This window comes from Phragmites australis, chromosome 13 (assembly GCF_958298935.1).
Source record: "Phragmites australis chromosome 13, lpPhrAust1.1, whole genome shotgun sequence".
NCBI lineage: Eukaryota > Viridiplantae > Streptophyta > Magnoliopsida > Poales > Poaceae > Phragmites > Phragmites australis.
Window position 1 is genome coordinate 25,379,554 of NC_084933.1, and position 26,643 is coordinate 25,406,196.

Below are 26,643 nucleotides of genomic sequence, written 5' to 3' on the forward strand. Positions count from 1 at the left end.
GGGACGACGACCTTCTGCTATCTGCTTGGCCGTTGGCTGAACATCAGAGCCACCAGCTCCACGCCGTGTTTTTGTGCGTGTTCCTACTCACTTGCTCGCATAATTGTCCAGCAATTTCGTCTACGTACTCGGCTTTGTTTGCACTTGAACAAGAGTAGGCATGGATCGACCAGGGGATTAGTTAGTTTCGGTCGTTGTGAAGATTCGGTGAGTGAAACGCATCTCGACCTCACGGTTTTTATTTTTCAGAGCAAGTTCAGAATGGTGCGAAAGAGCGAGCAGATTGGCGTCCTCACAGGTCTTAATCACGGTACTGGTATAAACATATTGGGATTTTCCCTCGATTCTTTGCTGATTTTCCGCACACATTGCCGCGTGGGACTCGGACGTCCAATGAGCTAGCAATTGCAGGGGATTCTTTTATGCTCATGCTGCAGTCATGAACGATCGGCAATGAGCTAGCAGAGTGCTTAGTACAGGTATGAAGCAGCAACTGTCCAAGGACAGCATGTGGACATGTGTGGACATTGGCACACTGCCTACGAATTTGGCCACATATTGCTCCCAGTGAGAAAGAAGGGAAGAAAGAAACTTCTCTTCAGTCTTCACATAAGAAACGCCAGTGGTTAGAAGCACGAAATAGCGATGGGAGTTGGTGTTGAAAGTGGAATGTGAAATCAATCCAGCTCAACTGAAGTCTTTCAGAGAATATCACTAGTAGTTGGAGTGATCTAAAAGGATGATGGGATGTCGATGCAGGCAGCTGATTTCTGAAAACTCTCTTCGGGCAGCTCCAATAGCTAGCTCTAATTATTTATCATATTTCTTAAAATTTATACGGATCATACAATTCCTAATTCTTTATACCTCATAGAGAAATAAGGTATTGAGGTGGGACTTGCTTCTCACATAGAGCTATCTTTTGATGAAAAGATAACTCTTCAAGATTCCTATCCACATATGTAAAATAAGAGTTAACAGCTAGCTCTTATCTTCATATTTGCTCACTTTTCTCCCCTCCACATCTGTAAAATAAGAGCTAGCAGCTAGCTCAAATATTAGAGTTATCCTTCTATGGAACATATATAAGGGAGTGTCTCTTTAGATGAAAGTCTTCTGGTCTAAATGGTGCGAATAGGTAGAAAACATGTTTTAGGTAGCATAGCAGTAAAAGTTAATGAAGAGACTTGGCTATTATTTCCAAATGAAGAAATGTCTACATCAAGGTGACTCACTTTCTCTGATTCTGCTTAATATTATTGCAGATATGTTAGCAGTACTGATTAAGAGAGGCAAAAATGCATAACATGTTGAAAGAGTTTTACCTCATTTGGTAGAAAATAGGCTATATCCTCTGATATGCCAATAATACGATCTTATTTATAGAGGATGACCTTGAAAAGGCTAAGAACATATAACTTTTGCTTTGTACTTTTGAGTACCTTTTAGGGTTAAAAATAAACTTTTATAAAGTTGAAATGTTTTGCTTTGGGACGGCTCACGACAAGGCCGACCAATATGCTGATATTTTTAGATATGCAATGGGTGAGTTACCCTTGCGGTACCTAAGAATCCTGATTCATTATTGAAAACTCAAAAATTCATACTAGAAGGGAGTAGAGGAACGAAACGAAAAAAGCCTGAGCAGTTAAAAGACCAAGTACTTATCTACGAGTGACAGATAGATACTTCTAAACTCATTTCTCAGTAGCCTACCTACATATATGATATCTTTCTTCCAAATACCACGTGGGGTTTAAAAAAGATCAATTGTTTTAAAGTTGCCATTAAAAATAAAAAAGGTGTTGTCTTTGTTACAAACCAAGACAATTAAGCACATTTTCTTTTATTGTAGTTTCGCACGTTCAACATGGATAATAGTTCAGGTATCATCAAATCTTTACCAATTTCAAAGTGTTCAAAATATACTTGGGAATTGGCTTCAAGGTTTTAGTAAAAACTTAAAAACCTACATACTGGCGGCTGCGGTAACTTTTTTCTGATCCACATGGCTATGTAGGAACAATATTGTCTTTAATTAGAGGAATTTTGTTTCTCTTTCGCAGGTTATTTTTACTTATACACATTAGCTATGTTTGTGATATGTACTACATCAGCAGGAGTATCGTGAGATAGTTACTATACTATAGCATGTATACGATTGGAGCGAGTGGTCATGAAGCTCTTTACCTGGTTTGGATGGTAGTCTAGATTTCGTATCCAAGACTAAGCAGAATAACTCGCTTGAGGAGATATGTTTCCATCTTGTTTGAACTTTTATTATGTATCTAATGTAACACTTATTTTTTAGATAGTGGTTGTGTGCCCACTATCTAAGAAATGCAGAGGCTAGGGGTAAAATCTTTTACGGTTGTATTAGTTTAATGTAATGATGAGAATTAATAAATCTTTTTTAAAAAAAATATATATAAGAGAGTAACAAATATGCTAAAAAAATCCAATTTTCCAAAGAATTGTGCACTGAAAATGTGGCTGGCCAAAGTCATTTTAAATTAGGGACTTTACTATATTTAGAGGCGCAGCTAGGCACGTCGGAAGGTGTAACTGATGTAGCTACTAGCTAGTAAGAAACATTGGAGATAAGGGATCACAAGGCCAGTAAGCGACATTTCTATTGGCCCCTGTTAGGTTTAGCATCTCCAGGAGCTACTTGCAATTGTTTATGCCAGTAGTAGAAATGAAATGGTGCTATAAGATGCTTATACGTGGCTTCACCGTGTGCAACCACTCGGTATCCTCTCGCTATATATTAAAAGAGCCATGCTATGGCTCAATGGCTGCTTAGCCATCAATAGAGAACACAGCTTTCAGGTCTACACAAATAAGGCCAGGGAGCGGCAAAGCAACTAGGAAGCTATGGCGGGAAGACGGATGAGGAAGAAGACGACATGATGTGGTACTGTTTCGGCTCATGTCCTTATTGAGTTTATCATTAGATGAGATGTGAGCCGAACCAATATCACTCATGTATTCTTCATTCATTTTTAAGTTCGGAAATATTTAGGCACGGTAAGTGTTCTGATGCTAGCTGGATGGTTGAAGCAAACTGTTCGTCATGTTTCTGAGGTGTTTTTTTTTTGAAACGGCAGCAGAAGATCTGTTTGGCCTATATCTGAACTGCTGTCTATAAAAAAAGTTCCACAGAACTGTCTGTATGACTTAGCTTGCTCAAGCTAAGCTAACATTGCTTGCAAGTTGCCAATCGATGGGGGCAGTCTAGGTTTTTTTTCCTAACAGTACAATATATAGTAGTTTCATATTTCGTCTCTTACTCAAAAGGTATCGCTCCATACATTTGCATGTTGATTATCCGAAGTTCACCAGCTTAATTTGCTTGCTTCTTGAGGTCTAGTGATGTGAAAACATATTTCGTCATCAAGTATCAAAACCATTTATGATCATTATTACTAATATACATGACCTTTTCTCAAAATAAGGATCATTATTACATCTTCTTTTTCAGGAAAAAAGCATGCATGAAGCCCTTGCAGTTTATGATAAAAGGCTACTTATCATATGAATCATGTAACCGTCGACGATAGCAAAACTATTAAAAAAATCATAGTCATTTTTGGGTGGTATAACTTTTTCAAAGAAAGCTAGTTTCGTATTGTTCTGCTCCTACGATCGCTATTTTTTCGCATTCACATCATTGCCTTTTCTGCAGTTTTTCTATAAACATCCTTATCCTATTTAAAACACTCATATGCCAATTTCATGTGATTTCAAGGATCTTAATATCAGTGGTGCAGTTCTTCAGTGAGAAATATTGTGTTACCCCAACGCAGGGGGAAATTAAGATCTTGTTATATATGCTCCAGTTCTTATGTATAGTACATCATACTGTACTGTCAGATCCATGAACGGTTCTGAAGATTTAATTTCTGTTCCAAATTACGAAATGTTCCGCGTTCGCCTAGAGAATGACTTTAACCCTAGGAAAGCTACTATGCTGTACCATATATACTAGTACAGCAGTAATGCTAGCTGCTATACCTGATCCAATACAGACTAGCTCTTTGTATATAGTCCCATATACTAGCTTTCCTACAATTTAATTGTCAAGAGAACAGACTATAAAATTAAGACGACACAAATTCTAGCTTAGTTAATCCATATGGAGATTCCAAATTAATTACCGCCAGATCCAGAAATGGCCATTTCTGCAGGTTAGTTAAAGAGACAAGGATATAGTATATAACTATATATACATCTGACGTGAAGCTTGGTTTTCTCCAGCTGTATGTACGAAGTTGGAAAATATAAGTATACTGCGCTCTGATCCAATAACACATTATCAAGCTACTGCATGGGATGCCCTTTTGGAGCCTAGTGTCTGTCTATTTTTACGTCGGCAAGCCTGTGTGCCGTGAAGTATCTACATGTTAACTACTTGCTGATATATGTAGCTCGATCTGTGGTTGGACGATCGAGTTCGTGAAAAGAAAGAAATGGATATTTCACGCAGATTTGCATGTGCGCGGCACCTCCAAGCCTCATGCGTCACCGGCTTCTTCATCGGAGCGGAGAGGGACATCCAGTCCCTAACACGCCGTGTGCGCTGGTCATTACAAATAATAAGCTTCGCTCTTCATGACACCCAGCTGGCCGGCCCAAGTAAATGTGTAGACGATGGCGTAACTTGTATAATGCTACACGCCATGCGCGCGTTTAATATATAAGGAGATAGAATTTAAATGCGGTTTGGTGCTCGGGCTTCTCTCAGCATGTTTTCATGATCTGAAAGGGATTAGAGAGAGAGAGATGCAGCTTTCGTGCGCTTAAGAAAACATGTTACCGCTTATCCTGCAAGACCTAGTCATATACAGTACTCATATGCTACTACGTACGTATTGACCTCGATATGTGGAACTCGGGCTTTGAGCCGGCACATCACATTACACAGGAACCGAAAGAGCGTATACGAAGATCCAGCACATCATGCATGCACGCCGTTATGCCGCGCGAAACCTCAACGCCAGAACGATCAGACACCGCCGCATTTCACAGGTTGCCTCCGCCTAGGATCCAAGTTTTATAAAAAAAAAATTGCCATTGGCTCGACTTAAAACTAAAAAAATAAACTAAAATTTTACTACTAAAGAACTTGGTGATGAATAGGATGAAGGATCAACTTGTACTCAATATTAGGAAATTGAAGCTGATGATCTATCCCTTGAACCAAGTGACGATGAGATGGGCGGCCATTTTCTTTCTCACTTAGTGAATGAAATCACCTAGGTAGATAAGGAAGAGGTGGAGTTGGGAAGCTTAATTTGCAACCTTAAAGCTACCCCTTGAAAATCCAAATCACATACCTCAAAGAAGAAAGGCGGCAAAAAAACTGCTGCTGCAACAAGGAAAGAAAACAAAAAATCCAACGAATGTCTCATGAAAGGTGTATTTTGGAATATCAAAGGTCTCAGTGATTTGACTGAACACCGTTACATTTCTGAATGCGCTCGTGATGACAACTTGGATTTTATCGCCTTGCTTGAATCAAGGAAAAAGGAGGTAGAAATTGGTCTTCTTAATCGTCTATCAGATGGTTTAGAACTATCATGATATAGCTTACCTCCCCGCGGCAAATCGGGTGGTATACTCATTGGGATTAATATAAACACATTTGAGATTGTTGCTATTTCTGATGGTAAATTTTTAGTGAAATACCATCTTTGAAATAAAGCGGACTCTTTTATGTGGTCTCTCATAGTAGTATATGGACCAGCCCAAACTGATCTCAAATCCTGCTTCCTTGAAGAGCTGGTGAATATTTGCCGTGATAACCCACATCCGGTGCTAATCAGTAGAGACTTTAATATTTTAAAATATCAATAGGAGAAAAATAATAACAGGTTTACCAACCAGTGATCTTTCTTATTCAATACAGTCATTCAATACAGTCATAGACAGCTTGGACTTAAGAGAGATTGACCTATCGGGTAGTCAATATACCTAGTCTAACAATACTTAAACTCCACCTTTGAGAAATTAGATTGAGTCCTAATGCCTACTAAGTAGGAAGAAAAATACCCATTGGCCAATGCCCATGCTATAGAGCGAATGGAAGTGTCTGACCATACTTCTGTTTTGTTGGATATCAGATATTTGGTTCCACTAGTGGGTCGCAAGCACTTCAAGCTCCAACTGGGATGGCTGAATTGGGACGGGTTCACAGACATAGTAAGGTACATCTGGAACCATCCATCAAGTGGATAGACTCCCTCGCAAAGGTGGATAAAAAAACTGAGCAAAGGTGCTACCTTAGAGGTCAAGCCAAGCACACTAGCGAGACTTATGAACAAGAAAAGAATAAACTCCTGGCGACTATCGATAAATTGGATAAGATATCAAATGAAAGACTAGTAAAACTCCTTCGAGAAGAGGAAACAAAATGATACCAACATGCTAAAACATATGTGATTATCCAAGGAGACAACAATACACTTTTTTTTTTCATATGAAACATAGGAATGACAAACATAGGAAACAACGAGTCTTCGGCTTGGATCAAGACAAAGGAAGAATTGAGGGGAACCTAAAATAAAAGAATATGTGACAAATTATTGTAAGGAGTTATGTGGCCTGCCTGAGTTCAATCACTTTTTCATGAGGGAGTTATGGATAGACGATATCACTCAGGTAGCAGAAAACAAAAAAAATGAAATTCTAACCCCATTCTCAGAAAATGAAGTACGGAACACAAATTTTCAAATGAAACATAATAAATCCTTGGGACTTGATGACTTTCCAGCAGAATCTTACTAGACATTCTAGGACATCATTAAAGATGATTTGATCGTAATGTCCCATGAATTGCACTATGAAACTTTACCACTATATAGCCTAAACTTCGGGGAAATTCCTCTCATACCAAAATTAAAAGACACTTGTAGAATACAACAATATAGACCCATATGTCTATTGAATGTAAGATTCAAAATCTTAACAATGGTGGAACCTAACCTTGCAAATAGTGTTGTCGACAAAATAATCGGACCAACACAAAGGTTGTAACATCTTAGAAGGAGTGGTCATTTTGCATGAGACTATGCACGGACTCTATAGGAAAAAGATGAACATGGTTCTTCTTAAAATAGATTTGAGAAGGCATATGATAAAGTGAAATTACCATTTTTGTTATAAACCCTACGTATGAAATGTTTCTCACCTAAATGGTGCTCATGGCTAGAAACCATTACTGGGGAAGTGTAGCAGTTAAGGTCAATGAAGAAACTGGTCGGTATTTTCAAACAAAAAAGGTTTACGACAAGGATACCAACTCTCTCGGATTCTGTTTAATATTGTCACAAACATGTTAGCAGTATTTATCGAGAGAGCCAAAAGCGTCAAGCAAATTGCAGGTATTGTACCCCACCTAGTAGATAATGAGTTGTAAATCCTTCAATATGCCGACGATACAATCCTTTTAATGGAACATGACCTAAAAAAGTGACAAACTTAAAACATTTGTTGTGCACCTTCTAACAATTCTCTGCTCTAAATAAAAACTTTCACAAGAGCGACTTGTTCTTCTTTAGCGAGGCAATGGATCATGTTGAACAGTATATGGATATTTTTGGATGTGCTAAGAGTAAGCTACCCCTGCACTATCTAGATATCTCGATACACCATCGCAAGTTAAGAAATAAAGATTGGAAAGGAGTAGAAAAATGTTTTGAAAAAAAGGCTAAGCAGCTAGATGGGTAAATACCTAACATCGGCAGGCAGACTCGTTCTTCTTAACTCGGTTCTGAGCAGTCTCCCCGCATACATGATGTACTTTTTTCTTAATTCCAAGAAGGGTTCTAAAAAGACTTGACTACTTTCATTCAGATTTTACTGGTAAAGTGATAGTCACAAAAAGAAATATCGCTTGACTAAATGAAAAGTCCTATGCCAACCCAAAGATCAAGGTGGCTAAGGGATACTAGACCTTTACATCCAAAACATTGCTCTCCTCTGCAAATGATTGTACAAACTTCTCACTGAAGAGGTGGTGGCAAGATCCCTTTCGAAACAAATATCTAGAGTGTAAACCACTTATTAAAGTGGAGGAGAAACTAAGTAATTCACACCTTAAGTATGGCTTAATGAAAGTAAAGCATACCCTATTCTAGTATGGCTCTTTTCATATAAAAGATGGTCAAAATCAGATTTTGGAAAGACAGTTGGTTGTGTAATTCGCCGCTAAGAGACAAATACCCAGAGCTATATACCATACTCTCTCCGATTACAAATACTTGACGCTTAACCAATATTGGTCAAACTTTAAAACTTTGATCGTAAATAGCTTCTAAAATATTTAGCTTGAAAACATAAAAATCATAAGTGTAAATTTGTCTTAAAAAATACTTTCATAATATTATATTTTATTAGATATTATAACTATATTCTAAAAGAAAATAGTGGTCAAAGTTGCATATAGAAGGCCATAAAAATCAAAAACATAATATATTTTTGATCAGAGAGAGTAACTCGAAACAAACAAGATACAGTGGCTACCGTTTTACTGACTTTTCCACCAAGAATCACCTTCAGAAGGGACCTTATTGGCCCAAATTAAATTATGTGGAATGATCTAGTTTCTCGCCTCACAAACAATAATTTGACCGAAGAACAAGATGAGTTTCGATGGAACTTAAACCAATCAGGAAGATTCTTTGTCAACTCATTCTATAGAGCTCTCGTTCATAGTGATCAACTTATTCAATACAAATATATGTGGAAACCAAGACTTCCATTAAAAATTAAGATCTTCATTTGGTACTTACGCAAAGGTTTGCTACTAACAAAGGATAACCTCACTAAAAGAAAATAGAAAGGCAATCAGAAGTGATGATTTTGTCACAAACCAGAGACGATTAAGCATCTCTTCTTTGAATGTCGATTCGCTCGTTCTGCATAGTTTATAGTCCAAGTGGAAACAAATCTTTACTAATCACGAAGTGTATCAAACATGTTTACAACTTGGCTACGTGGTCTTAGTAAAAATTTGAAAGCTAATATTCTGGTGGAGGCAACCTCCTTTTGTTGGTCACTATAGTTATACAGATACGACGTGGTCTTTAACAAAAAAAAAACATGCTTCTCTTTTGCATGTTATTTTTACTTATACACATTTGCTCCGTATGTGATCGGTGATGCAATGATAGGAACATTTTTAGTTTATTACATCTAAATATATACACTTAGAGCGAGCGGCCAAGGAGCTATTTACCTAGTTTGGGTGGCGCTCTGATCTTCGCCTTGAAGCTTCACCACCACATTCGTTTGGTTTAGCTTTGTTCTTGTTTTTTTTTTTTATTCATTTGGTTGGTTGTGTGTATTCTTATGTATAACTTGAGTGAACTCTTGTGCGTTGTATCATTTTGACGTGACTATAAGAGTTAATAAAGTTTTTTAAAAAATTAAGTTCAAAAAATAAATTAAGTGGTGATCCAAAACTACATATTAGATACACTTACAACCCTACCCCGCCTCATCCTCCAGCTTGCTGCCGTCGCAAGCCGGGAACAACTATATGAAAAATCTTTATGCGGAGATATTTAGACAGGAACGTTTAAGCACAGACTTTAGTCAACCCTTTAAACACTTAGAGATACATGTATTGATTCCTTCACGATCTTACCGAAAATACATCATAGGATACCTATTGTAGAGTATTTTCTCTACTCTCTTCATTCATCGTTTAGTGTTCCTTTGATGATTAGGGAACAAGTATTTATATATAGGTGTGCATACATATCATTTATTTGGACACTCAAGTATACGTCTCTCTACTTCTGTTGGACTGCACTGTCGTCATGTATTGCTGCCGAATTGCCATCATACATGAACTGATCTCCTTACTGATCTCCCAGTATCACGAAAGACACAAGCACCCCTCACGATCATGTGTGCATGTATGTGAATGCTAACAGCTAAGGACAAGTGCGTTTGTACATGTGCTATTTGTACTGTACTAACGGGTGCATTTGGACGATCATGTCCGCTCGGCAAGGGACAAGTGCGTTTATAGCAGCTGCGCCATTAATTGCCTTTTCTAATTAGCACATGGTCATTAAGCCTTATATGTGATTAGCCAAAAAATAAGCGCTGAGCTGGGCCAGCTAACAGCTTACATACACCTATACATTCATTTGATATTGTATTGAAGGGAGATAAGAGGGGTGTTTAAACCCATAATTCTAATTCTTTTAGTCTAGAAATTATACAATAAAATACATGAGCCACAATTATTAAATGAAATATTATTACAACAACCGCACTCAAGCTGCCGCTTGGCCCAGCCTAGCCAACACCATACACTACTGGTCAAATGGCCAAGCGTGAAGCGGCGGTGGCTGGCTCCGTGGTTAGAGAAAGAACCCCGCGCAAATCACGCGCACGTTCCAACCAACATCTCACCGAGCCGTTCCTCCCTCTCCCACAGGGCAGTACCGTACGCGCGGCCGATCAGACGCCGCCGGTTCCGGGCTCCATTTTCAGGTACAATTCGGCCTGAAACCGGGAGCGGGGTGAAACTCGCGGCGCAAAGCCCTCCGCCGGTGTGGCGCCCTGCAGCCTGCAGGGTTGGCCGCGTCACCCTCGCGGCGCGCGCCACGAGAGCCTCAGCCAACAAGTCCGCGTCGGCCAAATGGCCTCGCGGCCTGCTCGCCTGCTCGCGCCCCTCGCTCGGCACGGCCGCTTCCTGGCGGCCGCGCCTTCAACGACCGTGTCTGCCGTACCCCGGCTGCATCTGCCGCGTTCTCCTGCTGCCGCTTCCGAAGGCGGGTGGCAATAGGCAAAAACCGTATCAATTAACAGCAAAACCACCTTCCGACGAGCCGCAGCGCAGTACTGTTGAAAATTGGTTGTATTGTATCTCGCTACGACGACGTGGCTGGCGCGCAACCATCCATCTTCTTACCAGGGGCTTCACGCAGCTAGGCACAAGGCTTGCAAGCAGTCAAGCAGAACGACTTCGAATCGCAGGGAAAATAGACGAAACTCGGACTTGGCACCACCTAGGTACGGCTTGTTTGGGAAACCAGGAATCTCACGGAAACCTGCAAAAGGAATTTTACAGGGGAAAAAAATGTACAGTCGCCAAAGGGTGTGATCAAATAGCTCTGCTCTGTCAGAATACGCAACCTCACAGGAGTTTTCATCTTTACATGTAAGAGGCCAAAGGGCAACCAATCACCTTGATTTACCAAGTGACGTGTCAAGAATCAAGATTACATGAACTATACAAAACTACTGTCTTTCTAAGAACTGCATGCATTCACAGAAATGCCATTACTGACGTCCAATTAAGTGTTGGGCGTGTTACTTAAACGAAAGGATTTCGCGACTTCCCCTGCTCATTCTAAATTTTAAAAGCACTTCCAATCTCAACCGATCAATCCATCTCCAGGTATCAGAGTTCCATAAAATAATCAACGCTGAAGCATAGGTCTCTTTATCTCGCTGAAATAAGTCAAAGAACTATAAGGGATGGTTGCATATACGGGGGAATAATTTGATCTTAGCAATGCGTTCGTCTGAAAGGAGAAGCGTCAGCAGCATGTTCCTCTTGCAGTGCAGATGCATAATAGATACTAGAACCAGCACACACAGGCAATACCATCTGTCACCGAGAGCTGAAAAGCTGAACTGATTCCAGAAGATCCAAAACAAAGGCACCTCTTGTTACTACCAGGACTCAGGGAGAACAATAAAAATGCACACAATGCCATCACCAATGGTTGTAAAAGGTGAGCTAGTCCCCGGAGATATAGCAAAAAAATTACTTCAGTCTTAAGATGTCCTATTAAAAATAGAGGCTGCCCATATCTGCACTGATTGTCATAGAATGGTATTCATTGAAGTTCAGATACCCCCAGAAACGGGAAAGGCCAAGCTCCCCAAATTTGGGAGACTTCGAATGCAAAATATGCAAATCTTTGATGTTACCCTCAAACTTTGTTCTAATTGCATCCACCTGCATTGAAAAGCACACGGTGACAAAAAGGATATTTATAAAAAGAATGCTAGCAGATGATAATTTCAGCAAGGTGAGATTTGGAAGAAATGGCGAGCCTCCAAAGTACTGAAGCAGGTAACGGTGCATAATCAACAAAGATTTAGCATATCTCAGCAAATAACAAACCAAGCAATATGTTACGTGTTCATGCAGTGTGACAGAACCATCATCTTACTGTGACCAACCATCATCCTGGATTGAAGCCCAAGAAACAGCCCAAGGGAAAACAGGATCTAATATTTAACATTGTAACTTCGAGGGGGATTTCAGTGTCGACAGCTAGGATCAAACTGCTTGATCTAGATAAGTGTTTAAGGATAGTGGCTTCGAAAAGGATAGGGCAACTAAAGACAGACCAATCTGAACATAATTTTATATACATTTTTATAGAAAGTATAGAAAATTAGATATAACTTGCTTTCACAACTAGCCTACGACATATATCAGCAGATCAGTCAAATGCTCTTTAATTTGCATACCGGATTTGAAAGTCCAAACCACGACAGAATGCAACAATATTTTAAACCAAACTACTTTATGCGTGTGAAACTGAGATAATACCTGAGAGAAGTTTATAATAGAATGCAGATTACTAAGTTGGTTAACTGTAAATCCAGAAATATCATCAAGACTCTTGAAGCATGATCGCAACTCCAAAGCTTGCTGCAGCATGCTTTTGATTATGGTGGCAACTGGTTTTGTCTCATTGGATAGGAAACATCTGAAAAACACATCATGATCAATTCAAAACAAGCGTAACAATCAATCAAATAACAATTTCTACTCTGTAAAAGTGTAATGTTCCCTCCACTCCAATCGGAACAATTGTCATTTGAGACATTGACATGGTCTCCGATACACAACTTTAGTCACTAATTTAAAATCATATATTTGTAAAACCTAGTAGAACAATAGTATTCTGAAAGTATTTTTTGGCAAATCGACGAACTTCATTTTTACATATCAAATATAAATATCCATGGAAATATCTTTAGACAAATTAAATATTATGAAACACAAAAAGGGGAAAAACTGAGAGAAAGGAATTAAAAGCTTTTATTAACAAATGAAAGCACAATCTTTGAGTTACTAGTGTTTCCCATACTATGGGTCAGTTTGTTTAGACTTCTGTTTTTGGCTTTTCTGAAGAGCTGCTTTTGGATTTTAGTTGTTAGCTTTTACAATAAAATTTTAACATCTCAACACACCACTTCTCAAAAAAACTACTCCCAGCTTTTAGTTTATTTCCTCAGAAATAGGCTTCTGGATTCTCCAGAAGTCACTTTTCATCAATCCCGTTTGTTTGAGCTTCTAGCTTCTGGCAGAAGAAAAGCCATAAGCAGAAGCCCAAACAAACAAACACTATGAATCTATCCTAACCCCTACTTGAAAGAGGTAGGCAACTAAATATTAAATTGAGTAGCAAAGTCTGAAAATCACACCACAATTTTAATAGTCAAAATGTCAAATAAATTATCTATATTATTTTCATGGCAACAAATAACACTAGGCAGTAGACGCCAAAATTTTGATCTTTGGGGGAAGACACTCCCAAAAAGTGGATATTTGCCAGGAGACTCACATGCATTAAAATATTCATTTCGGGCTAAGGAGGAGAGAGAAACGTTGTGAAAGTCTATTTTGCCCCTATGGACAGGGGCCCACTTGTCGGTACTTTCTTCAATCTCCAACGTAATTTGGGAGATGAGATCAGATCCTCTCCTGTGCTGGCTTCTTTGATGTATTTGGTGCATACTATTCCAACCAAATTCAATCCCTAAACTTCCTCACTAATCTAATCAGAGTTGTTCCATCCATGCTCAGATAGCATGACCAACACAACTCCGTTGAAATAGACAAGCTCCGCAGAGCCCGCGCGTGTTCCCGTTGAGGGCATTTTGGATTGTTTCTCTCTCCTAATCAGCAAAATATTATGTTTTAATGAGCGTGGTGTCTCCTATCAAATATCCACTTTTTGAGAGTGGATTCCCCCAAAGTTAAAAAATAGTGTCTTGTGGCAAAAGTGTCCTCTAGCAAAATTTTCCATAACACTATTATAAACATGAAGCATAAATAGACACTAGTTGCGCAAATTGCTATTTTGTTTTTGACAGAAAGAAAATTCCTATTATTTCCCTTCATTTGCAACCATGATATATCTGAGGACATAACCAATGTCATAAACTAAAAAATAATTCCTTTTGTAGAAAGGTCTTACTCACATGTCAAGTGCATCGGTAACATAACACAGATGCACATGTTCAAGATCCAGCATATCTCTCACCTAGGCAATATTAGATTAGTACTGCTAAATATAAGAATGTTAATGAACAGAAAAATTATCACTGGAAGCCCAACAAAGCATATTTACTCCGCTTGTGATGAAAATAGCTTGATAATTATAACGGCTGAAATATTATACCTGATTTTTGAGGGAATGTTGAAAACGACTCCATGATATATCAGCCAAATGGCTATGGAGATACTGCTGAAGTGTTGATAGAAAGTGATAAACTTGATGTCTAAATAAAGTAATAAACAGAAAGATAGTTAATGCCCAGAAAGGCAGAAACACACCGATAAAATAAAGCTACATATTGCAGATATATTTAACAGAAATATAACTATCAATAATAGGCAAAAAGGCTATTCATGGGCATAGTAGAAGAAACTACAAATGAGGCCACGAGGCTTTCTTGACTTGTCGTATCAGCCGTGTGTCTTGTTCCAGACAAATTTGCAAATAACAAAATAATAAAAATAAATTGGAGACGCTACCAGATAACAGAAAAATTGATTTAGGCATTGTAAATCAGTAGTCAAATATCCAAAAAGATTACTGTTTTCATTGAAACATTCAAAGGTTCAAACCATCCAGCAATGTTTTCAGCAGTGATTACAAGATATAACTTCAACGGCATAGTGCTAATTCTCCTTATGGGAACCATTGTGTTGTAAAAATAGGGGCTTCGAAAATAATACTGGCATTTGAGTTGTACTTAGATACGTTTCACGACTTCATTTTAATGAAATTAGGCACTTACAAACATTATATATTGAACCACTGGTGAAGCGACATTTTTCAGTTACCATCCGTTTTCTTATAAGTTTGGTTTCCTCCAAATTTGCAACATTTTTCAGTTTTTTTTCTGAACTTCTAGCACCAAACAACATAGCTTGTCGAGCCTTCTAAACCATACCAAAACAGCCCAAATCAACAATACGGTCCCGCATGGCTGACCACCCCTCCACCAGCTGCCCCTCTTCTGTCTCTTTTCTTTCTTTCTTTTTTCCTTTTCAACTCGTATGTCTCTGCTTGAGCCTATGTTAATAAAGGGGAAAAGGAAAAAAAAAGAAAAAGAAAAAAGAATTGCAGCAACTGCCGCTTCTTTGCGCTCTCGCCGTCGCTTGCCGCTTTTCTTTGCACTCTCGCTATCATTTGTTGCTACTTGTTGTTGCTCGCCGGTACTTTTGCCCTCTCTCCATCGACCGCCGCTTCTCCTTTGCACTCTTGACGTCATTCGTCACTTCTAAAGGATGTCATCGAGCACCATTTCAGTTCCTCGGTGCTATGTGATCTTTGATGATGCCAACTACCAGGACTTTGCGTAGCATATGCATGTCCACATGCGTGGGCTTTGTCTTTCCGGTGTTCCCTGTGGCAACGTTCCTTGTCCGCCTTCCCTTGAGCTTCCGACGGAGCCAGTGTAGACACATATCGACAAAGGAGACAAAACAGTTTTTGACATCGCCATCGCTGCCTATGAGAAAGTTGTCTTTACCTATCAGGATGCTTTGGAGTTGTACCATGATCGGTTGTCTGACTGTGCTTAGTGGATGGACGATGATACTCATGCAGCTTCTATTCTAATTGCTAGTGTGGAGCACATGTTTTCTTCTGATGTTATTGAGTTCTCTACTGCTTTTCAGATGTGGACTTATCTTCGTCAGACCTATGAGCCATCTAAGGATACTCTATATCTGTTTGTTATTCGCCAGAAGTAGTCTCTTAAATAGGGTGATGCTATAGTTGATGTGTTCTATGCTCAGATGTCGAATGTATGACGTCAGTTGGAGTCTCTTTGTGTTGTTGGTTGCCATTCCTGTCGGTGCTACTTAGATCTGTGTGTTGAACGTAACTTTCGACGCCTCTACGAGTTCCTAACTCGCCTTAGTCCGGAGTTTGAGCAGTGTCGGGCTCAGCTGCTTGCACGATATCCTCGTGTCACGCTTGTAGAGGCTCTTATGGAGCTATGCTTGGATGAGACTCGTATGCGTGGTTTTAAACTGCTGCCACTTCCTTCAATGTTGGTTGCTTGTCCACCTACTATGCCTACATCTTCGACTGCACCGTCGTCTGCTCTTCGTACAACTCCTTCGCCACTTGTGCCCTCTTTAGGTGGTGGTGGTCACCCTCGTTGTGCCCTACTGGCTCAGGGCCTCCAGGGAATAAAGTTGCTATTCCTAACAGATGCAACTGATATTTGGATGTGAACCTAAGAACTACTCTGCTATGACATGAACATGTCTAATATATACTGCATTTTCAAGTAATTCCAGAAGCAATAAGGTTTAATAATGTAGCAAACAGTTAAGGGCTTCAAATAAAACAGCCATTTTGTTCCTAACGCTTCAGTGACAGCTTCAAACTGATAAGAGGAATATATGGTTTGACACCACAAAAATTTAGAAAGATTATGGATGTATGTACCTCACTTTCATCACATAATTCAATTTCTTCAACACATCAGGTCTACTATGGCTGGAGCGACTGATTAGCTGTGTCAACTTCTGTAATAAATTAGCAAGAGATAGTCATATCTTCCCATTCATAACAGATGAGTCTCACATTACCAAATGATCTTATGCAAGTCCATGCATTACTACATCTATTAACAGAGCTTCAGCAAACAAAGTCACTTATGATAGCTACTCTATAGTAAAGTTTAGCTCAAGATAACTCAATACCAATTTTATCTACAAAATTCAGCACTATAAAAAAAACTCAACCACGGGAAGAAGAAATCCCCTGACTTTGTGAAGGATCGTGATGTCACCTAGAGGGGGGTGAATAGGCGTTCCTGAAAATTAAAACTTTGCAGCAGAGTACCCAGAAGTTCTGAGATAGACCCAGACTTTCCGGATATAGAGTATGAAATCGAAATCAAATAACGCTTAGGCACTCTTAGTTGATTCTAGATGTTACCACATGCCACAAAAAATATAGTAAATCATTTCCACAAGTCACCAACAATCACAATCACAACCACGAAGATTGGGATGAATTGCCCAAAAGTCAATTAGAACCAAAGAAAGTAAGCAAGGAGCCAAAATGATTTGTTTCCCGAAGTTCGGACCAAAGATCATACGTCTCTATTGAGGAGCTCACAAAGAACCAGATCTATTTCAACCCTTTACCACACCAAGCGACCACAAAGTTCAAGCTCAGGCTCACTCAATTGTCATCTTCCCTTACGGAGGCGAGGAGGGGTCTTCACAAACTTCCCGCGACACTCTACAAGCTTGGATGCTCGACGGGTGACGTCTAGCCGTCTAGAAGGATGAACCTCAAAGAGTAATAAACACGATATTCGAAAGGTCCGGATTGTTTCTAGTTGGGGTACTCGGGTTGAACTAAGTTTTGGACCCGAAACACCTCCGGATTCTGTTAATTCGTCAAGGTTCGGAATGAAGCTAACTCAGGGCAATCCGGAAGTTCCGGATGAATCCGGATATTCCGGACTGAGTCAGAATTTACTGTAACGGCTAGTTTTAGGGGATTGGGTATAAATATCTTGTCGAGGGTTAATCCTTGATAATGATTCCGGGATGTATCGGTCGAGGGGCGCCCAGATTAAAGAGTAGGATGTTTTTAGTTTCAGCACATGCGTGAACAACGCTTGCGGGGTGCATATGCTATGAACTCAAGAACACCAGAGTTATCCAGGTCCAGGCCTCTAGAAGGATAATAGCCCTATGTCCTGTGTATTTGGTTATCAGTGTTTCAGAACTGGTTACAGAGATTCCTAGACTCCTTGTTTTGTGTATCCTTACAAATCGGATCCTCCTCTCTTTATATACTAGAGAAATGGAGAATTTACAAGTGAGCCCCGTTTAGCAGACCCATGTCTGGCTAGATATTCTACTTTTAGATCATCATTATGGAGAACCGGGTGAACCCAACTTGCTTTGAGGGCGTGCACGCGCCCGTCCCATCCGCACCTGCCTCCCCCGGCTTGTCCCATCGCCGTGCGTCGCAAGTTAATCTGTCAAGCCGTCCCTCCCTGCGCTCCACGAGTCTACCTGCAAAATCATCCACTTGCCTGGTCGTTCTGCAAACCCTATCATGTCTGTCGTGCAGTGCTATGTCGGTCCGCAAAGCCCCATCCCGTAGCATCAAATGTTGCGGGACGAGACAATGGCTATCTATGTCAGTCATGACTTTATACATTGGATGGGGTGCCTAGGGAAGGGAAACACTTGAATAGATAACAATAAATATGATTAGACGGGTTAGGCAAGGATTGGCCCATAATATCGCAAGGAGGCTGGTCGCGCTAGCCTTGCGCTGGTCGTGCGAGCTTGGAGCTGGTCACATGATTGGATGGGCCAGGATTCAGGAAATATCCCCCGTCGGTCGTCATACCCCTCGTGGGGCCCATTCGCTAGGACGCCCCCTTACTCAATACTCCTACATACCCCCCTAACCCCCTCCTCTCACGGAGGCCAACCTAACCCGTGACAAACCCATTGAAGGCACCTCTAGAGCTCTCTCCACTCCCTTTGGCTTCAATTCTTGCTAGGTTTTAAGAGTTGGGTGAGGGATTTGAGATTGAGTGCTAGTGAGCATCATTCCCATCTTTGAGCACTTGAAGTCATCGTCAAGCCACATCGGCATCGTGTTTTACTCTTGAAGGTTCATCCTCCTAGACGGCTAGATATCACCCGCTGAGCACCCAAGCTTGTAGAGTGTTGCGGGAAGTTTGTGAAGGGCCTGAAGGCTCATCCTCGCCTCGGCAAGGGAAGAAGACAATTGAGTAAGCTTGAGCTTGATATTTGCAGTCGCTTGGTGAGATAAAAGGGTTGAAAGAAACCTGGCTCTTTGTTAGCTCCTCAACGGAGATGTAGGATCCTTGGATACAAACTTCGGGAAACAAATCACTTGTCTTCTTACTTACTTTCTCTTATTCTAGTTGACTTATGAGCAATTCGTCCCGATCTACGTGATTGTGTGACTGTGACTGCATGTGACTTGTGAAAATGACTTACTACATCTCTTATGACATTTGGTACCATCTAGAATCAACTAGGGGTGCCTAGGCATTGTTCGATTTCGATTTTATACTCTGTATATGGAAAGTCCGTGTTTAGCTCAAAACTTCCGGGTCCGGTACCCGAAAGTTCCGGATTCTGTTTAATCCGTTGCAAAGTTTTAATTTTTTAGGAACGCCTATTCACCTCCCTCTCTAGGCGACATCACGATCCTTCACTTTGTCTTAAGAGAGGGGAGCACCGAACCATTAAGAGAGGTACTCACACGACCTGCAAGCACCCGAGTGGGCGGTCTCAACTAGAGGCTCTACAACCAAGCTACTATAGAAACTCTTTCAATACACAAGAAAAAAAAATGCATGGACTCATTGTATGTACATCTGAATGAATCAAATGTTGTAAGTAAAACATGTTTGGCGAAGTACCTTCAGAAATCGCCATACTTCAGTTAGTAAAAAGACCGCAAACCTGACTTGAAGAAGATAACAGAATATTTCAGCATATATTTTAAGTGTGGCCTCTGTGATGACAATATTCACTGGCCAATCAGCTTTATAACCCAATAAGATGTCATCCAGCACATCAAGACCTGGCAGTGAAGAAATGGGCGGTTAATAATTTGAGAAGCAGGCCTTCAGCTATCAAGCTGTAAACATAGTACCCAGGGACAATCCGAGGTGAAATCATTACCGCATGCAGAGGCTGCAACAGAAACAACTGGTTGCTGTCTCATGCATATAAACAATCTTTCCTTATAAGGGTCCGAATCACATGAAGACCTCTGCAAAGCCAAGTCCATAAGCCTTTGGATCTCTGTTCTTTTATGCTCAGGCTTCACAAATGACCACTTCTGAATGGGGGAGTTTCAGGGTTGTGAGAATTTTATGCAGATAAACACATTAACACAAGTACATGAAATGTGGCTAAAATAATATGGTTAGAGAAACATTACTTTACGATAAATTGAAACAATAAAAGAATCTGCCCAGTCCGCTAGTTCCATAAAATGGTATCGCCGGAGAGCTAGTAAATGTCCACAAAGATCAAAACCCTCCTCAAGCAACTTCATTGTGAAGCTGCTAACATATTTATATCTTTTGAAGTTAAGGAACAGTGCATAAAATTGGACGAACATTTAGCTGCATGTTTAGTGGTCAAGGTTTACAGTCAAAATCCACCGATAATATTTTTTCCAACAAAATAACCAAAACCGTAATATAATTTATCACAAGCTTCATATGTGAAGTTCTCACTTGCAGAAGCAGTTGATGAACAAGACTAGCTAATAAAGCAATAACATGGCAAATGGGCTACACAAGACAGAAGAGCAATTAGAAGACAGTAAATCACTACTTATTATTCATGAAATTGTGTGTCTGTTGTTCTGCATCACTGTCTTTAAATCCAACTGCCCACATACTACTAAAACTTCACAAACCACAAACATCTGTCCATCTGCACTACAGTTGACTGAAGACAAGAACTGAAATAAAAATCTTCCAGGTTTCCTGAAAGACAACTGCAGAAGGAATATAAACGGTAGGGGTGTCACAAATTCTAAACACAAGGAAGATATAACTCTAATTGTTCTCCTATACAGATACAGGCAGTAATAGTAAAAATGATTGGATGAGCATGAAACATAACGAAAGTTATATATCAAGAAAGATTAGGAGAACTACAAGGATACTGAAGCAGAACTTCTTGTACAATGCACTTGTCAATAACTATATCAAGTGGCATATCAGGTTGTGAAATACTATCTCCAGCTATTTTTTCTTTTGATTTAGCAGTATATTGTAATGATTTCTCCCAGAATGCCCCACCAGAAGCATTTTCCTGAAGATTATCTCTTCCTGCCATTTCTCCTGAGGAAGCAACGTATGCCTTACCTCTTGCCTGAGCTTGAAGAGGCATGCTAGAACAATCAGGCTGTCTAGAAGCCTGGGCACTGGGTTGTACAACTGTTGCAGCTCCAAGTCCAGACTCATCATGGTAGGATGTACTTCTTCCACAATATACTTCACATGGATCTGTGACTGACTCGAAATCAAAGCTGGCAAGTGCTTGGTTTTTCCTCTTCCCTTGTAAGTCATTCTCCTTATGACGGCAAGCAGCATTCTTCAATATGGGGTTCAAGCTGATATTGTAAGGAATACTAGTATTCCATGGCTGATTTATCTTGCCAGATTTCTGATTGTTTTTACTGTCTAATAGTCCAGGAGACCCTGATTCAGAGTGTAATGGATAAACTACATTATCAAGTGATGCTTGCTCTAATGCACTTTTGTTGTCAGCATATAAGAACTCGCCAGCCGAACTCATTTTTTCTGAGCTACTGAATGAATTCTTTAGAAATCTACCAAATGGTGAAGAGTTACTAAGGAGGTAATCGAGCTCAAGAGCATTAGGCACCACATTATGTTTAATATTCTGGGAGTGCACCGGAAAAAGTCTGCAACTCAAGTTGCCATCTATCTGGTGCTCATCAATAGGAATTGCAGGATTTATCCCATGTCGAACAGAAGTAGTTGGATATGAAAGCAGCTTTTTGGTTACCAAAGAGTATTTTGCTTCAACTGTACTTGTACAGGATGATGAGAACATGGAGCTAGACAAATTATCACAAGCTGTAGCACTCTCAACTTCAATGTCATCCATAGAACTATACGAAGAGCACTCTGAAGATTCTATTGGATCCACTATATCTGAAGATTCTTGTGATGTTGAAGAAGCATTATTATCTTTTTCATCTGCATCCCTAATGTGAGAAAGGACAGGTCAAACTAGAACAAGGCATAGACTTATGATGCCCATTGTCTGCATAAGTAAGCATACAGCATGTACTATGTACATAGAAATACAGAAAAACAAAATGAAAGAAAGTTACGTTTTTGAGGCCCAGTTTGGAACACAGGGGAAAAAAATCCTATTTCTGCAGGAAATAACTGTTTCCTGAAAAATATGTGCGATCCAAACAGGCACTCAAGAGTGCTAGCGATTGTAATAAAGGTGCACTGAGGACATACATGTTGCAAGTTAGTGTTGCATCACTGTCTCCATAGAACAGCTCATCTGAAACTGACGTTTCCAGAGGGTCCGTCCTTATATGTAGGATGTTCGACACAGAGTCAAAAGGAATCACCTGAAAATAACCTTCTGTCACACGGTAGGATACAAAGCATACTTGCAAACAGAAGCTAAGGTGACTGTTGGCGAAGGAAGTATCATTGCATCTGTTAGAGCAAAACCCAGACAAAAAGGTAAATGCTGGAAATGAAGGCAGAGTGCAATTCAGTTAGTGTAACTAGACCTCAACACTTGAGAAAAAGTGCTGGAGCTTCTCCATCATCAACTTGTACATAGCATCTCTTTGATATGTTACTGCTTCCACACTACTTTTTGAGAAAGTAAATGAATTCACTGAAGACTCAATTGACATATCAAACCACGGGAGAACTCCCTCCAGACAAATGATATTACGAGAGGAATAAGCATCTCCTCCGGTAACAGAAAGATTGCATGAGTTTAGAAGCTTCATGAGCACTTGAAGCTGCTGCCCAGTACGTAGAAGAGGATGGCAAATCTCTTTTAGGAAACATGGAGCAGACACATGATTTCTTCCCTGTTGACAGCAGACATGATGAATGGGTCATATGCTAGATTAACAATTAATATTAAATAACAATAACTATGCTAGGTTTAATGTGACGAGTGGGTCATATACTTGGATAACTAGGGTTTCTGATGTCAAAAATAAATCATGTTAACAAAGGATGAAAAATTTCAAGTTTCAGAAAAACAAATTAATGATTTACCTTCAAGGGCAAGAGGGTGAAATCATCTAGTACACCAGAAGAAGCTCCTTCAGATTGCTTGTTCTCATTTCGTTTTATGAGAAATTCCTTGTAAGGGTCATCAACACAAGCCCGGTAAATCCATGACTTAACGAAGTTAAGGTATGGCTCACAAGAACGAATGAAAAGGTATTTCAGAAGTCCATAGTGAACTGGATCAGCATCCTAAAATTGAAATAAAGCAAAATGAAGAAAATCATACAGCGTTTCACATAGTAAGCTATATGTAGGAAATGAACAACAGGATATGTCCAAATAAAAACTTTGCAACACAGAAGCACAAATTCCTGCCATCAAGTAAAGAAAAAGTAGCATAATCCTTCGGTATATAGTAATCAGCAAGAATGCACAATTCAACTGCCACATTCCAGAGAAGTGTTGAAGAAAATACACTCAATTTGGTGGAGACCAACTAAGCAACTACATACAAGTAGGAAGGCATGATAGAAAAAAAAATCAGATGCCAAACTACATAGAATGCAAAACTAAACATAGTCATTGGCTCCGAATGCCATGCCCAAGAAAGAAAATGTACTATGCTAGCACTAGCAAATGAAGTTTTTCATTACATGAAGTGAATATGAGAGGAGCTATAAAAGACAATATCATGTATCTTGCCATGCTACTTATGAATGAAATAGATTGCTACTGATATATTTGCCAATTAAAAAATGAGAGCTTGAGGGCACTACAGAGTAATAAAGCAGATATTTGGTCGATTCCCTCTAAATTTGCCTTCTGGATCACTAAACAAATATGCCAAAATACTCCCAGTCAGGCCCACCTGAAGATAAACTCACATGTTCAGAAAGGAAGACATCTTAGTAGCTAACCTACTTGAATATATGATGAGCCTGTTTGGTAGAGCTCCAGCTCTAGGAATTCTTGGAGCTAGGTATCCCTAGCTCCAAGAATTTGTGGAGCTGGAGTTGGGGGTACATGGAGGATGTTTGGGTGAGCTATTTTATTTTCATTTTAGGCTAAGAATATAGGCTTAAACTACTTCATTTTAGCCTACAAACTCCAAATCTGAAGTGGGCTGGGAGTTGGAGCCCTGCCAGACGGGACCGTAGTATGTTATCTCCAGCTTAATGTACAGGAAGAATCCTGCCAGTATGAAAGGTACTCTTGATGAATGTCAAATGCTCAGGGTAATTAACATATGTTAACATAAGATCTTGTCATAAACATATGCAAATCCAAGACATTAGCAAACAATATGAACCCGTAAAGTACCACATAGTTAAGAAATTTATTTAGAAGTCGTATGATTCAATCACATGAAAATAAAGGGTTGAATTTCAGATCATAAGATGATGGCTTACACGAAGATGGACATACAAATAGGAAAGCAAATCGGTGCCCCATGGGAAATTCTCAAACTCCACGTTTGTATCAGTATTCAAACCCTCCTGACACAATGTAAGACCTGCAAACTTAGGGAAACAAATATTTCCAAGGGACTTAACATGCCTTCTTAACTCCTCACTGTGGAGGTAAACTTCCAGAAGTGAGACTTCAGAAGTAGAATTAAAACTAGCTCCATTGGGAATCCTTGACAGTTTTTCAGATTGCCCGACTGAACGCCTTAGCTTAATTGATGCTGGTAAAGTATTCAAGGAACAGAAATAGCCTTCGAGGACCTTTTCAACTGCTGCCGCAAATGCTTGGTTTACTAGGCTGTAAGGGCGGTGTTGCTCAGTGTCTTTATCTTCAGAATCTTCATGTTCACATCCCCCTCTACTTGCACAATTCATTTCTCGATTTTGGAAAAGGTGAAAGTGCACAAACTTGCAAAGGAAGAAAATCGCAAGACCTGTCGAGCGTATAGATTTGAGAATATGCCCCACAGATGTAGTGCTGGATGAACGTGACCACACATTTGCGACACGGTGAGAGGTCCTGTCTGCCGGATTTGAGGAGAACAGCACGGAAAGCTCCTCAATTTCATCTAATGATGATTTTACACCATGCAGCGCATGCAAAGCCAAACGAACCAAAGCATTATCCTGCAGAACAAAGAAGTCCTCACACTCATTAACAGCATGATACGAAATAGAACGGCGCTAATCAGCATTCAGTAATCACCACTTGATATTCTCTTCAAATGGCACAGATACAGAATTCAACGAAATGCAGCGGATCCAACAACTAAACTCTCAATGCGGCAGAAAATTCCCCCGAAAAAAAAAACTAAACTAGCGATTCAACCTCTACTCTCGCGTAACTGCTTAAACGACACCGAATCAAAGTAGGTTGAGAGGTAGGTTTCACTCACAGTAACCGACGCGAGCTCGTAGATCGGCTCCTGGCGGGAGCGCCCTCCGAGGTCTGAGATACGAGCGGCGCCGCTCTCGGGGGTGATGGCCTCCCAGCTACCCGGAGGCGTCCAGGGCCCGTCCACGCGGAGGGTGGCGAGCAGCGACGAGAGGCTAGAGGCGGCTGCCTCCATCCCCGGAGGGCCTACCTAGGGTTTATGCCCTCCAGCGAGCCGCCTTCTTTCGCGCGTCGCCGGTGAGGTGGAGGTGGAGGTGGAGGGGGAGAAGGCCGGGATAATGGTGCGTGCACGCGTGGCGCCGAGGACCGGGCGGCGGCGAGGCGCGGATCGACGCCTCCACGGACAGATGCCAGCTCCGGCGAGGGAGTGGCCGAGAGAGAGAGAGAGAGAGTAGAGAGGCCTCCGACTGCGAGAATCGGGAAGTGGAATTTGGAATTGGAGCGAGCCCATCGTTCGTTTCGACCTTTCCCGGCTTTGTTTTGGGATTTTTCGGCAGCTGGTTCGGGCTGTCGCTGGCCTGTTCGTTTTATTAAATGGGCTCTCCTCGACGAAACTGTGCTTCGGCTCGGTTGATTTCGGCCCAAATCAAAGCGAGGCTCGCGTCATGCGACCCACGAATTTTTTGTTGGGCCACTTTGAGCGTCCAAAAGTCTTGACGCCCTTTTGTCCCGAAGACGCTTCTTTTTGTTTGGTGTGGCTATGGAGGCGTGAGATATGACTCACTCACCAGATTGAAATCATGTTTCTTACTATTTACATACTGGCGCGGTAGATGTGTGATAAAAGTGTATTGATGGGTGTGTGAGTATGGTGTGCATGATCATGGGTATTTAGCATGAGAAGCTGCACGTATCAACATCTCCTTTCCCCTTGATTTTTGTTTGCTTTTGCGGAAGTGAGGATTGAATTGCTGCTGCTGCGCTGCCTTCAAAGCACGGGAGCCGGTAGTGGTGAAGCTTCTGATCGCAGTATCTTATCTTACGGCAGACATGCAGATATTCTAATGCCCACCATTTCAAATGTTCAGATCACTTTTACTTATGACATGCTGCACACCTGAGAGAAAACACTAGTAATTAGGTAGGCACTCGTGCATACGTTTCCATTGTCGATCCCACCAAACTTTTTCTGGTTCATTGTTTCTTCAGGTTTCCATACGTTTCCATTGTAGACGCTGTCCATTGTGTCATCTACCTTTGTCTCCA

General features: G+C 40.5%; 1 protein-coding gene across 3 annotated transcripts; it reads right to left on the reverse strand.

Annotated features, from left to right (window-relative positions):
* Positions 1–11,146: 11,146 nt before the first annotated feature.
* LOC133887670 (uncharacterized) lies at positions 11,147–25,878 on the reverse strand. Of its 3 annotated transcripts, XM_062327630.1 has the most exons (14): positions 25,439–25,878; positions 24,486–25,169; positions 23,122–23,325; positions 22,617–22,928; positions 22,333–22,448; positions 20,994–22,064; positions 20,256–20,397; positions 19,994–20,153; positions 19,729–19,892; positions 16,743–16,822; positions 14,454–14,553; positions 14,254–14,315; positions 12,593–12,752; positions 11,147–11,989 (listed from the first exon to the last, which is right to left on the reverse strand). In XM_062327630.1, the coding sequence occupies exons 1-14, from the start codon at positions 25,610–25,612 to the stop codon at positions 11,819–11,821; spliced, it is 3,600 nt and encodes a 1,199-aa protein (XP_062183614.1). In that variant the 5' UTR covers positions 25,613–25,878; the 3' UTR covers positions 11,147–11,818. The 3 variants fall into 3 exon arrangements, with proteins under 3 accessions (XP_062183614.1, XP_062183615.1, XP_062183616.1); XM_062327631.1 differs by lacking the exons at positions 11,147–11,989; positions 14,254–14,315 and having other exon boundaries at positions 12,597–12,752; XM_062327632.1 differs by lacking the exons at positions 11,147–11,989; positions 12,593–12,752; positions 14,254–14,315; positions 14,454–14,553 and having other exon boundaries at positions 19,772–19,892.
* Between the last annotated feature and the right edge of the window lie 765 nt (positions 25,879–26,643).

Bases quoted from the DNA above. Each gene is read 5' to 3' on its own strand.
- LOC133887670 (XM_062327630.1), bottom strand. From the start codon at position 25,612: ATGGAGGCAGCCGCCTCTAGCCTCTCGTCGCTGCTCGCCACCCTCCGC. The intron at 20,154-20,255 runs GTAATGTTTCTC...TCCCCCATTCAG, and splicing joins TTGTTTCAATTTATCGTAAA to AAGTGGTCATTTGTGAAGCC. The intron at 12,753-14,253 runs GTGAGTAAGACC...TGTGTTTTTCAG, and splicing joins GTTACCGATGCACTTGACAT to ATGTTTCCTATCCAATGAGA.